The sequence below is a fragment of the Hyla sarda genome, chromosome 3, assembly GCF_029499605.1.
Source record: "Hyla sarda isolate aHylSar1 chromosome 3, aHylSar1.hap1, whole genome shotgun sequence".
Lineage (NCBI taxonomy): Eukaryota > Metazoa > Chordata > Amphibia > Anura > Hylidae > Hyla > Hyla sarda.
The window spans coordinates 161,128,159-161,142,284 of NC_079191.1; the positions used below are offsets into that span (position 1 = coordinate 161,128,159).

The following is a 14,126-nucleotide window of genomic DNA, read 5'->3' on the forward strand; positions in this document are numbered from 1 at the left end:
TCTGTTGTCAGCCATATAGGCTGTATATAGCCTGGAATGCTTGTGGATACAAGCTATTGCTCTCTGTTGTCAGCCATATAGGCTGTATATAGCCTGTAATGCTTGTGGATACAAGCTATTGCTCTCTGTTGTCAGCCATATAGGCTGTATATAGCCTGTAATGCTTGTGGATACAAGCTATTGCTCTCTGTTGTCAGCCATTTAGACTGCATAAGGCCTGTAATGCTTGTGGATACAAGCTATTGCTCTCTGTTGTCAGCCATTTAGACTGCATAAGGCCTGTAATGCTTGTGGATACAAGCTATTGCTCTCTGTTGTCAACCATTTAGACTGCATAAGGCCTGTAATGCTTGTGGATACAAGCTATTGTTCTCTATTGTCCATCATTAAGTCTGCATATAGCCTGTAATGCTTGTGGATACAAGCTATTGCTCTCTGTTGTCAGCCATATAGTCCCTGATTTACTATTGTAAACCCGACATGTATTGTCGGGTTGGGCGACAGATTCGGGTGCATTGCACCAGAATTTCTGTCTGCGCCAGAATTGAAAAAAAAAAAAAAAACCTGACTAACTCCATTTTTATGAGAAAACCCAAAAAAGGGGCGTGGTCGCTTGGAAAAGTGGGCGTGTCCACCACATTTTCACAAAAACCCAACATATTTACTAAGGTTTCCACGGAAAATGTAGTGGATTTGAGCTGAGGAAAATCAGATCAGAGCAGGGGTAAAAAATAAAAAAAAAATTTGAAAAAAAAAAAGCAAAATGTAGGGAAAAGTGCAAAATGTAGGGAAACCTTAGTAAATACCATGGGAAAAAAAACTACTGTAGGGAATTAAAACCCACAAAGAAAACTCCCCTCTACTCTTAGTAATAGCCATAGTCTGCATTAGCATGCAGTTCTTGTGAATTTAAGCTATTGTTCTCTGTTGGTAGCCATATAGTCTGTATATAGTATGTAATGCTTGTGGATACAAGCTGTTGCTCTCTGTTGTAAGCCATATAGTCCGGGGGCCTCCAGGTGTTGCTGGACTGTGGCTCCCGGCGTGTCGGGACGGCCTTTCTCTCCTGGGAGTTGTGGTTTTGCGGCATCTGGGGGCGCCCTGGTTGAGAGACACTGATATAGTCTGTATAAAGTCTGTTATGCTTGTGGATACAAGCTGTTGCTCTTTGTTGTCAGCCATATAGTCTGTATAAAGCCCTTTAGTGCTTGTAAATATAAGCATTACTCTGTCAGACATTTAGTCTGGATATATCAATTAGTACTTGTACATAAAGCATGTAATGCCTGTATATAAGCTATTGCTCTTCGGTAGCAATATATGCATGAAGTCTGTTGTGCTTAGTAATACAAGCTATTGCTCCCTGTTGTCAGTCAGATTGCATAGAGCCTGTAGTGCTCGTGTATACTAGCTTTGCTCCATGTTGTCAGCCATAGTCTGCATAGTCCATATTGCTTGTGAATACAACATATTGCTCACTGTAGTTAGTCATATAGACTGTATTAAAGGCGTACTCCGGCCCTGAGACATCTTATGATCTATCCAAAGGGGGTTACCACCAGAATAATCCCAACCATCGGCTTCCAGGTCTATCATTTGAAGATTGCGGATTGAGTATCTATTCTATTAAAGAGACTTTCACCATCTCCCTTCAGCTACATAGATTGTGTTTTAGACAAAGAGCCACTTCAGAGATCTCCAGCAAGGGGTCCTCAGGTCCAGTTGTCAGTTTTCCTTCTGGCATGTAGAAAGGTGGTAATATTCAGCAGGCTATCTTCATCCCTAAAATGGTATACTTTCATCACTGAAGATGTGGCAGACTTTGTAGCAGTTTGACCGGATCAAAGAAATTAAGTCCTAATCCATACAAGAAACAAAAAAACAGTCCATGCTACAAGTATATTATGATTCAGCAAAGTTTATCCTAGAATCTTAAAGGGGTTATCCACCATAAGGTGATTTTAGTATGTATCTGGCAGACCGTAATGGACATGCTTAGGAAGGATCTGTGCTTGTATTGTGGCTAAATGGCTATGTTGTGAGATCACCATAACACTGTGGCTAGCTGTTTGTGAACTTGTATTTCCTGACTGACTTTTTTTTTTTTTTACTACAAATCCCACAATTCCATTTTCCTCCCTCCCACACATCAGCCACCCCACCCATTGAAACAAAAGACCTGTGGTTTTCAAATCAGGGTGCCTACAGCTGTTGCATTAGTTGCAGATTGATCCCTCCACCCATTGAAGCAGACAGGCTCCCTGTCATCAGCTGACTAGTGAGTCAGGTTTCGGCCGCATTGCAAGCTGGGAAAAATCCGAGACAACAGTCATTTTGTATGCTGTTAAAAATAAATAGTGGGGTGACAATCACAGAAGAATTGTGAGAAAACCGTCACACACAGGTACAGACACTATATTATGAACTACACTAACTTTACAGCCCCTGTAGCATAGTCAAATAAAAGAAAATCCTGGAATACCCCTTTAAAGCTACATATTGGAAGATCTTTTGAGACAATACCATCAAAGTGTGACTTATACCTCTTATGTCTAGTAGATTTTTAGAATCTAGAAAATCCGGAAATAGTATGGTGCCTCTGAGTTTAACAGTATTGGAGAGGTTGCACCTCCGCAGGATGCCGATCAACCAGGGCGAGGTGTTCTCTGTTAGTGAAATTGTTTTCCATCAATGTTCTTCAGAAGATCTCCATTCAGAAGATCTCCACTGAATCCATTGTGATGATCATCCTGTCTGGCTTTCAGAGTCTGGTTTTTCAAACCATTGTGTATTTGAGAGAGAATTTCTGTAAGCTTCCTCTGCACCAAGATTTGCTGTAGACAAGATTCCTATTGTCTTTGCAACATACTTCATTTGATTAAATTTAATACCCCAAAAATCCCTTCATGGTTGATCCCTTGCTTAGGAAATTCAGCTACACTTTGAGTCTGTAAGCCTCCATTAAGAAGTATATTTCGCTCTTGAAGAACCATCTGTCATACAATGACTACAGAATGTGAAGTCACCATGTTTGGAAGATTCCATAAAGTGATGAGAAAATTGTATTTGATTTCTCCTTAGAATTCCTCTTGTTCTGAAAAGGATCTACCAGAAGGATAGAAGAAATGGTCGCCTTCCTTCATATATCCCAGGCTGCTGCCAGAGGGTGAAGTTCTAGGACTTGACCCTGTACTGAACATTGGATGTTAGGAGGCTCTTGTCTAGTCCTAAACAAAGCGTTGAGTAGCTGAGATCAGCAAACTTTTTGTCCTCCCTGACCAGAAGAGGTTGAAGTTCATAGATGGAGTTAGTGTTCTTCCATCTCTTAAATTTGAGCGAAAAGGGAATTTTTCTTTTTCCAGATTCTTCAGATTGTTCTGCAAGTTCAACTTCCTCCTGACTGGCAAAGAGGGTCCAATTTTTGAGTCTGTAATGCAGCCTCCTGGTCCACACTGTTATCCTGTGAAACTCTATGTCTTGAGTATAGGCTTAGAATTCAGCCTTTAATGCTATTGTCCTTTTTAAGATTTACCCTCCCTATGGTTTCTTATTTTAGATCCCAACTGTGTGCGCTGCCTTAAGACGAATAGGAAAAACAAAATATTTCTTACCTGTAATTTTGATTTCTGTGAGTCCTAAGGCAGCACACAAATACCCTCCCAATACTAGTTTTTTTCTGTAATACGTCTCTATTTTAATACACGTGTGATCTGTAGGAGATGGTTCTTATCAGGTCAGCAATTAACTATGCTAATTTCTTGATTATCTTGCTAGGTGGACAGTCCCAGGGTGGAGTCTGGGGGATGAAATATCCCATGTGTGTGTGTGCTGCCTTAGGACTCAAGGAAATCAAAATTACAGGTATGAACAATTTGTGTGTATCTATATATATAAAACAACGTGTGTGTGTATGTATGTATGTGTATGTTCCACAGAAACTTCCAAACGGCTAAAGATATTAACTTGAAACTTGGCACACATGTTACTTATATGTCAACAATAAACATAGGCTAGGTGATTTAACCCTTACTCACCCCCATTTGCCAGGGGCAGAGTTTATGTTTAAAGTCCTATACAAGTCTATGGGAAATATATGTTACTGCATAACTTACAAACGGCTGGAGATATTTCGATAATACTTGGTCACATGTTACTTATATGTCCACTTAAAATATAGGATAGTTAATTTAACCCTTAACTACCCCCATTTGTGAGGGTTAGGGTTTTGTTTAAAGTCCCATGCAAATCAATGGGAAATGTATGTTCCCACATAACTTCCGTACGGCTGGAGATATTTCAATACCTGGTACACATATTACAGGTCGGGATATAAGGACAGGATGGGAGGTCAAGATGGGAGGTCGAGATAGAAGGTCAAGATAGGAGGACGGGATGGTCGGGATAGGAGGTCGAGTTAGGACGTCGGGATATGAGGACCGGATATGAGGTGGAGATAGGAGGACGGGATAGGAGGTGGAGATAGGAGGTCGGGATAGGAGGTCGGGATAGGAGGTCGGGATAGGAGGTCATGACAACAATATATGAGGACGGGATAAGAAGTCAAAAGCTTCCTCCTTTGTTTATTTTCCTCCCCAACAAGGATTAGGAAGGAAGGGCATGTTTATGCCCACTGGAAACTACATATGCATTCCTTAGCAATTGAATTTTTTTTGTTAATTAATGTAAAGTGTCATACAAATGACATCTCAAATATATTGACATATGTCCCCAAATGTGTTTTCAATAAGACACACATTCATTGCGAAATAGAATTTTTGCAGGCCAAGTCCTAGATATGCTTACACATCTTGCCCACCTGATGACAGCCATCCTATTAATGAGCTAAAGCTTTCTCCTAGCTTTTGAAAGTCCGGCGTAAGCTTAGTCAGCTCCTCGGAATTCAGAAGAGCTTTACTGAGTTCATCTGCAAATGAGACAACAATGGTTAAAATGACCCAAAATTGCTGCAATTAGTAGTACGGGAAGCATAAGCCAAAATAATGGAAAATTTCTTAAATTAATCTCTACACAAAAACAATTCAAAACCGCCAATGAAAGAAATTATTTAGGATTTTATACAACTCACTACTATACATTGATAAGCCATGACACATGTTGGTCATGCCACCAAAACAGCTCCAACCCTGAGAAGCAAGGACACTGCAAGACCTGCGAAGATGTCTAGTATATCTGGCACTGAGGTGTTCGCAGCAGAACCTGTAAGTTGTGAGGTAGGGGCTCTCATTGATCCAAGTTTTTGATTCCTGCAAATGCCACAGATGCTTGATCAGACAGATCTGGTATTTTGGAGGCCACATATTCATGAACTCTGTCACATTCCTCAAACCATTACTGAACACAGCATACATTTGTCTGCTGAAAGAGGCCACTGCCATTAGAATATGTTAATATTGTTGAATACTATTGCCACAAAAGGAGTGTACTTGGTATGCCACAATGCTTAGGTAGGTGGAACGTGTCATCCGAATAATTGTGATGACTAGAACACCAAACTGCCTTCACCATCATCTCTTTGGTATCATCTCTTTCCTAGGTACCACAATTACTGTAATCTGTTTTTATCTATCTGTATGCTCTTATACTAACTCAGTCTAATATGCTCTTTCTGCTATCTCTAACCTAACAAATATGCTGGATTTCCTTTTTGTATAATGGCTATGACTGATCCACGAGTCATCATTGTCAGACTATCACTCACCCCTACAACAGTTTCTCATGACTAGCTGCCAATTAAGAAGGACTGATGGCAAGGCATTATGGAAAATGCCCACCGGGTAAAATACAGCCTCCATTTTGAGCTATTGCTCCCAAACTTATCACAAGATGTTGCCCACCTGATGACAGTAATTTGTTTTAAAAGCTAAAGCTCTCACCCATCTTCTTAAAGTCTGGCAAAAGCTTAGCAAGTGCCTCAGAATCCGGAAGAGCTTTAATGAGTTCATCTGCAAATGAGACAACAATGGTTAAAATGACCCAAACTTGCTGCAATTAGTAGTATGGGAAGCATAAGCCAAAATAATGGAACATTTCTTAAATAAATCTCTACACAAAAACAATTCAAAACCGCCAATGAAAGAAATTATTTAGGATTATATACAACTCACTACTATACATTGATAAGCCACGACACATGTTGGTCATGCCACCAAAACAGCTCCAACCCTGCGAAGCAAGGACACTGCAAGACCTGCGAAAATGTCCAGGGGTATCTGGAACTGAGATGTTCGCAGCAGATCCTGTAAGTTGTGAGGTAGGGGCTCTCATTGATCCAAGTTTTTGTTTCCAGCAAATGCCACAGATGCTTGATCAGACAGATCTGGTATTTTGGAGGCCACATATTCATGAACTCTGTCACATTCCTCAAACCATTCCTCAACACAGCATACATTTGTCTGCTGAAAGAGGCCACTGCCATTAGAATATGTTAATATTGTGGAATACTATTGCCACAAAAGGAGTGTACTTGGTATGCCACAATGCTTAGGTAGGTGGCACGTGTCATCCGAATAATTGTGATGACTAGAACACCAAACTGCCTTCACCATCATCTCTTTCCCAGGTACCACAATGACTCTAATCTCTGTTTCTATCTATCTGTATGCTCTTATACTAACTCGGTCTAATATGCTCTTTCTGCTATCTCTAACCCAACAAATATGCTGGATTTCCTTTTTGTATAATGGCTATGACTGATCCACGAGTCATCACTGTCAGACTATCACTCACCACTACAACAGTTTCTCATGACTAGCTGCCAATTAAGAAGGACTGATGGCAAGGCATTATGGAAAATGCCCACCGGGTAAAATACAGCCTCCATTTTGAGCTATTGCTCCCAAACTTATCACAAAATGTTGCCCACCTGATGACAGTAATTTGTTTTAAAAGCTAAAGCTCTCACCCATCTTCTTAAAGTCTGGCAAAAGCTTAGCCAGTGCCTCAGAATCCGGAAGAGCTTTAATGAGTTTATCTGCAAATAAGAAGACAAAGGTTAAAATAATCCAAAAACAACTGCTGCTTCTAGTAGTACTGGAAGCACACAGCAAAATAAGCTAAAAATTCTTTAAAATTATATTAGAGAAGAGCGAGCGAAGCCCGGGGAACCTGGTCCAAACTTTAGGGTGACAGCAGCTCGCCGCACTTTCAAACATTGCCAGGTTCTGCTGGCAATAATAATAGAAGAAAGGACGCAGGAACACAAGGATTTTTGCCACCTAAAGGAAAGGAGGAAGTACTGGGACAGCAAAACGACATAAAGGTAGCCCAGCATACCTTGAAACCATCATAAATATCACATAACCCCAGGTAATCCAATCAGTGCTTGCATTTATGTGTCATACAGCTCCCAGGCCAATAGGACACATCATAAAGGTGGTTTGAAAAGACTTATAAAGCCCCATGCACTGCAATAGGAATGCCATTTTTGAAAGAGAAAGCTTAGAGAGAGCGCACAATGACTACTGATCCCAGGAACCCTTCACAATTCCTATAGAATTCCAAAGCAAGCCGAGTAAAGCATTAAACAATGGGCTGATGTTAGACAGTGACCTCCTGTTACTTGCAGTGCTGTGTCCAGTTGGTGCACTGCAAATCCCAGTCAGAAGTGAACAAGCCCATAAACGCTGTCACATAACAAATACCTAGCAAACTAAACAAAGCAGTGGGCTTACCTGTATTTCAGCATAGATATGTATTAAAAGCCTTGTGAACGTGGAATAGCCATCTTAGGCTCAGTTACATGTATTTTCAGGGTTTAATCAAAGTATTTGTACCTGGATTGAACATAACTATGCAGTTAAAAGTGTTGAGAGTGAAAGTTCAATAGTAAGTAATTAGCCCAAAAACATTAAAATAACCTCTGCAAGTAAAAATGCTGGTGGCAGTTCAGTACCAGTACAGGTAGCCGCAGCAGCCAGGTGCCTGCTTTTAGTAGAGCAGCTCAGCCAGCAAGCAAAGTTCTCAATGTCTCCCAGGGGTTGTGTGATTTTGAGGGATAGTGGTGGACAGGTTGACTGATTCGATGTATCTGGCGATATGACATTGAGACATGCATCAGTGGTTTGCTTATAGTCTACAGTTACATGGCATGGTGTAAATGTCTGTCCTAAATGGTCTGCCCCCCCCCCCCTTCCCCGCCAGTGCTAAGCAGACGGATAGCATTAGCCACAAGGAGGAGTTGTGTCACGGTCAGCCTTTGGAGTGTGTTGGAGAAGTGGTGGAGCTGGAAGCAGTGGTCGAGCATAGAACTAGTGGGACTGATGATAATAGGTATGGTAGTAAGATTGGAAGGGATCATGGTGGATAATGTATTTATTTCTGCAGCCTTTTCTGGCATTGGTTGCAGTTGACTACTACCATCAGTTGGCTCATAATTAGAGATGAGCGAACTTACAGTCATTTCGATTAGCCACAAACTTCTCAGACTCTTTCCTAGGACTGTATCCACCTTTTCCAGCCCACGGAAGCACCTGAAAGCTGAACTAATTTATGCAGGATAAGTCATCTGCCGAGCCGAGAAGTTCGTGACGAATCGAATTTACTGTAAGTTCGCTCATCTCTACTCATAATGTAAGTAAAAACTTTAAAACATTTTTTATAAATAAAGCTATGATGATATAAGAATAAAATTGCCATAATATATTTATCTTTATTATACGGCATGTCATTTTATTTATCCAGTAAGAAATATTTATTACCTATCCCATCCCTAAGGCTAAGGACCCCCCTAAGGCTAAGGATCCAAGATGGGGAGTAAAACGGAGTGGGAAACTCAGAACCCAATTCTAATGATCAGTAGGGGGTTCCAGCTGTTGACAGGTGATAAATGTTTTTGCGCAATAACCTCTATCATTATTGCTTCCTGAAAAACTCCAAACAGCAAGGAACATCACTAAAGTGAATATAAATGACAAAAACATGGGAATAACATTGATGGTAACTCAAAACACTGCTGGCCATACATATTATACAAATGTGGTTCATCCTAAAACACAATGCATTTTTATAAACAGTACAGATGTCAAATTTTAAAAATTTGTGAATTACAAAACAAAAACAAAAGAAAATAAGAGAACACTGTTAGGAAATATGGTTTATACAGTGCATATATATTATATATATATATTTTACACATATACATACTCCAATGTAATATGTTAGAGGCTAAGGGAGGAGGAGGTCTCAGGGGAAATGTAGCTCCCACCAGTGATAACACTAGATCAATGGGGGTAGAGAAGCCATATTCTACAGAGGGGTATCTTCGGTGAATGGGTGGTAATGCAGATGTTGTGTTTACTACAGTGATACTTACTGAAGCATGTGTAAAAGCCTAGATCTGTTGTACAAGATCTGTTTAAGCTTTATACAATAAATTTTTATATATTTTGGAATTATAATTACATCTCGGACATATATCCCCAAAATGTGTTTTCAATGAAACATACAAAATTCTCACAGAATAAGTTATGGTTATGCTCACACATCTTGCCCACCTGATGACAGCCATCCTTTTATTGAGCTAAAGCTTTCTCCTAGCTTCTCAAAGTCCGGCATAAGCTTAGCCAACTGCTCAGAATCCGGAAGAGCTTTACTGATTTTATCTGCAAAAAAGACAGCAATGGTTTAAATGACCCAAAACAACTGTTGCCTCAAGTAGTACTGGAAGCACACACCAAAATGTGCTAAATTACTTAAAACATTACGGTCACTTTAAAAAAACTTTGACATGTCATATGGTTTGACTTGGTTGGTCAAACCTCCACCAATTACTAGAAGAGCTGAGTGCTGCTCTCCCCATCTGAATGCTGTAAATCTATGGATCCCTGACCAATCAAATCAAAGTTTTTAAAAGAAAAAAATATATACTGCGTATAAAAATCTATATAAAATACTACTCAGACAACTTACTTTCTCAGATGGAGAATCGCTCGAAACTTCCCTTGTTCCGAGCAGACCTTCAATTCCAAGAATATTCATGTAGACAAATGTACTTAGGGGTATCTACTAGCCCAAAATAGAAAATTCCTCCCAGCAAGACCCAGGGACCAAGTATCAAGTATAAGGTCGCCAGATACTGCATAAAAGGGTCAATTCAACACCCTACTGTTTAAAAATCTAGACACACAATGTGCGCGCGAGCTGGCAAAACAGCAAAGCCCCCAACCAATGCAAGAACACCTAGGAGCAGCAATCCAGATACCACTAAACGCACCTCAATTGATGGGCTAGAAACAGACCCACGATTAAGCACACTGCGTGGCGTGAAATGGCCCGTTGGCTTTGTTAAATTCCTTACCAGATTAATTTTTACTAATAAATCAAGTTACCTTCATGGGAGAGTGCCATCGTCTATTGCCTCTATGTTCACCATTAATACCCGTTGTGTAACGGATTTGGCTCTTTGTCTCAAATGTGAACATCAAATGAAAGTCTAAACATTGATATATGGTCATTAGAAACAGAACAGTGTCCAATATGCCTAGCAAATCGTGCCAAAGTATCTGTGCTATCAAAATAATTGGCAAAATAACACATTTGTCATGCACTTTATCCCCTATATGCATTGCTCATTGAATTTACCACTTACAACTGTTGGCACTTTAAATTATAGGGGCAACCGAGGCAAGTGAATATGTAATAAGGTATGTATAAAGATAATGTGCAGCTCACGGTGTTGGGAGTGCGAGGTTAACTGAATGTTCTCACCCTATGAGAACAAGATAACACTAGATAAAATAAAAAAATTTCGGGGTGTCAGAGCACAATTTTTAATTGTGCTCTGACACCCCGAAATGCGTCTGGTGACTGAATTTGAGACTTTGAACATCAGTGTCAGTTCACACTACAGTTGCGGCTTCAAAGCATTTATTGGATTGTTGCATTTGAGAGACTATATCTCTTATTCCATGGACCTGTATTGCTACTTATCAGCTAAACCGGTATACAATCCAAGTCCGAGCTCGCCGGCAAAGAACGGCTGCACATTGTGCAAACACCACGCCGCCCCCGCTGGAGCGTATCCGACTACCATCCACCTGTCTCGTCAGCGGTGCGGTGAGTGGCACAGCAGTGCCAGATATGGTATTTTTATTTTCAGGCATTCACAGTGTGGAGTGAACCAACCGGTGTTGCCTAGACAAACTGCCTATTTAAACTGGATAATATGACACCTGTACCTAGGATTTTTCATTTATTCTTCTAGGACATTTGCACTATTTTTTAAGGACATTTGCAAGATTTGTTTATCAGGATCAACCTCACAGGATTTGAACCATTTATCAGACTGTCAGTATATACAGGACATTTTCCATTTTTTTCTCTCCATTTTTTTCTTTGTTACAGGACATGTATTGTTTGTATAGGGTCATTTCTTTTACAGGTGATATATAGAGATACGTATCAAAACCTCTTTTCGTTATCTTTAGACACATTATCAATAAGTGTGCCAATTTATGCAACAACCATTAGATTACAAGCTATATTAGCTGCTATGCTCATGAGAATTATCGCTCTGTAGTGATATGCTGAATTGTTCTTTTATATTTTAATTTTATTACTATATTGCGCTACCGTAGGGCCCTACGGGAAACACTCAGTTTTTTATAAATCTAATATATCCTATATTGTGGAATAAACATATATCTATTGAACTGTCTTTTCTTTGGGTAAACAGACATCCACCCAGATACTATATTTTTATAGGGGTTTTGCTGAGGACTGAATTCCCATTTTTATTTTAGCAAGTGAATATGTACCAGAGGCACGGGGGTTTCCCCTTTTAGGGTGAGTGCCCCAGCTAAATGCCAACAGTCAGGATGATACCTTGTGCCAGGGAGAGAGCAATAAAGAACATGACACATATCCTAAAAGGGCGAGTATAGGTAGGATATTAAGGCACCACAGTATATTCACTTGCTCACTCTGGTTCATGCTGAAAGTATACAAATTATTTGTGACTAGACCACTAGTTTGTAGGACTTGTGGTATATGTGTGCTATTTTGCTGATATTTTGATATCCTACTCAGTTTAGTTCAATATAGATTAGTATTGGGCATTGATTTCTTTGTGTTGTGGCGTTCACGCAATTTTTACCCTTATTAAAAGTTAAAGGTGATATCTGGTGAAAAATGTTTTCTGGGAATGTGCCCAGGAAGGCTATTAAAATATTAAAACCTTTAACTCCCCTTCCTCCGCTCTCTCATAGCCTACGGTTTCAGTGTGCCATTCTCTGGCCAGTCTCTGCTCACAGTCTGCTTCCCGGCTGATATCACAGCACCACCTAGCCAATCACTGACCACAGCAGGACAGAGGAGTGCTATCAGACAGGAGAGAGCCCAGAGGAGCGCTATCAGACAGGAGAGAGCCCAGAGGAGCGCTATCAGACAGGAGAGAGCACAGTGGAGCGCTATCAGACAGGAGAGAGCACAGTGGAGCGCTATCAGACAGGAGAGAGCACAGAGGAGCGCTATCAGACAGGAGAGAGCACAGAGGAGCGCTATCAGACAGGAGAGAGCACAGAGGAGCGCTATCAGACAGGAGAGAGCACAGAGGAGCGCTATCAGACAGGAGAGAACACAGAGGAGTCCTATCATACAGGAGAGAGCACAGAGGAGTGCTATCAGACAGGAGAGAGCACAGAGGAGTCCTATTATACAGGAGAGAGCCCAGAGGAGTGCTATCAGACAGGAGAGAGCCCAGAGGAGTGCTATCAGACAGGAGAGAGCACAGAGGAGTCCTATCAGACAGGAGAGAGCACAGAGGAGTGCTATCAGACAGGAGAGAGCACAGAGGAGTACTATCATACAGGAGAGAGCACAGAGGAGTACTATCATACAGGAGAGAGCACAGAGGAGTACTATCAGACAGGAGAGAGCACAGAGGAGTACTATCAGACAGGAGAGAGTACAGAGGGGTCATATCAGACAGGAGAGAGCACAGAGGATTACTAGCCCACCCTCACTTACTGGACTTTGTCCATGCCTTTTTTTGGTAATATGTACTTAGTGGTTTCTTAAATGTTTCATTTCAAAGTAGCTGTGGCTACTAAAACCATAAAAACCTTGGACTTGACTGAAACAGATGAAGGACTAAGTAACCACTTTGCGTTTAGTAATAGAAAATGAAATCACAGCTAGATGCTACCATTACTCCAAATAAAAAATACAAAGCATCTCTCCATACAAAATTCTTACCAAAATTAATATATTCATCCAACTCCCATACAAAATCTGGCACAACCCATTTGTATTCACTGAGATCTGGAAACATGTCCTTCCATTCGTCGTATGTCTGAAAGATTAAATTAAGAGACACAAATAAACACAACAACTTTATAGACATAACAATAGAGAAATATAGAGGGAAGTTGATCATTTATGCCTGAATTTAAGTGTAAAAAAGTCACAAACCGTGGTTTTTGCAAATCTTTGCAACTTTTTGGGGTTTTTGTGCTGTCGATGTCAACTTTTAAAAAGTGAGCAGGACTTTGTGAAAAGGGGGCGTAACTGGCATAAGTTACAGTGGAAATTTACACAAGCTTGGAGCGGACGTAAATTCCTAAGGCTGCTGCATGGGCAGCCACAGAAGTGTCAAATTTATTGAGAGGCCATCCCTTTTAATAAATCTGGCGCTGCTGACAAAGGCAGGATTATACATATGGCAGTAGTCTCTTCTCCTCTACAGTAAGCAGCAATGCCCTATGCAACACCGCTTACTGTTCTTATGCGTCACTTAATTGCTTATTTGTCAGGGCATGAACTTGGCACCTGGCCCAGCGAGTATACATATACAGTGTATGCCTCCTGCTCAGTAAGAAGCTCCCATGGCGCCGCAGTGTAGGGTGTTATGGAAACTAAGAAGAATGCAGGGACTCCTGTTATTTCCACAGTTCCTGCTCCTCTACATTATACAGTTATACGCTATGCATCGTTGCTTACTGTATGGCCCATGGTGGTAAGTGGCAAAACTGTATCAACCCCTTAAAGGAAAACTGTCAGATATTTTCTCCCGCACTATCCACAGGTACTGATGGATAGTGCGGGAGACGCTGATTCCAATGAGCCCTACCTTGCCTGGATCCGCCCGGCTATTCGCCCGCAATTATAGT

At 40.8% G+C, this 14,126-nt stretch overlaps 1 protein-coding gene across 1 annotated transcript in view; it reads right to left on the minus strand.

Annotated features, from left to right (window-relative positions):
- OPA1 (OPA1 mitochondrial dynamin like GTPase) overlaps positions 1–14,126 on the minus strand; it is a 99,463-nt gene that overhangs the window by 75,135 nt on the left and 10,202 nt on the right. The window contains 5 exon segments of the mRNA XM_056565396.1: positions 4,817–4,924; positions 5,895–5,963; positions 6,923–6,991; positions 9,513–9,620; positions 13,213–13,309. Coding sequence (XP_056421371.1) covers positions 4,817–4,924; positions 5,895–5,963; positions 6,923–6,991; positions 9,513–9,620; positions 13,213–13,309 — 451 coding nt within the window.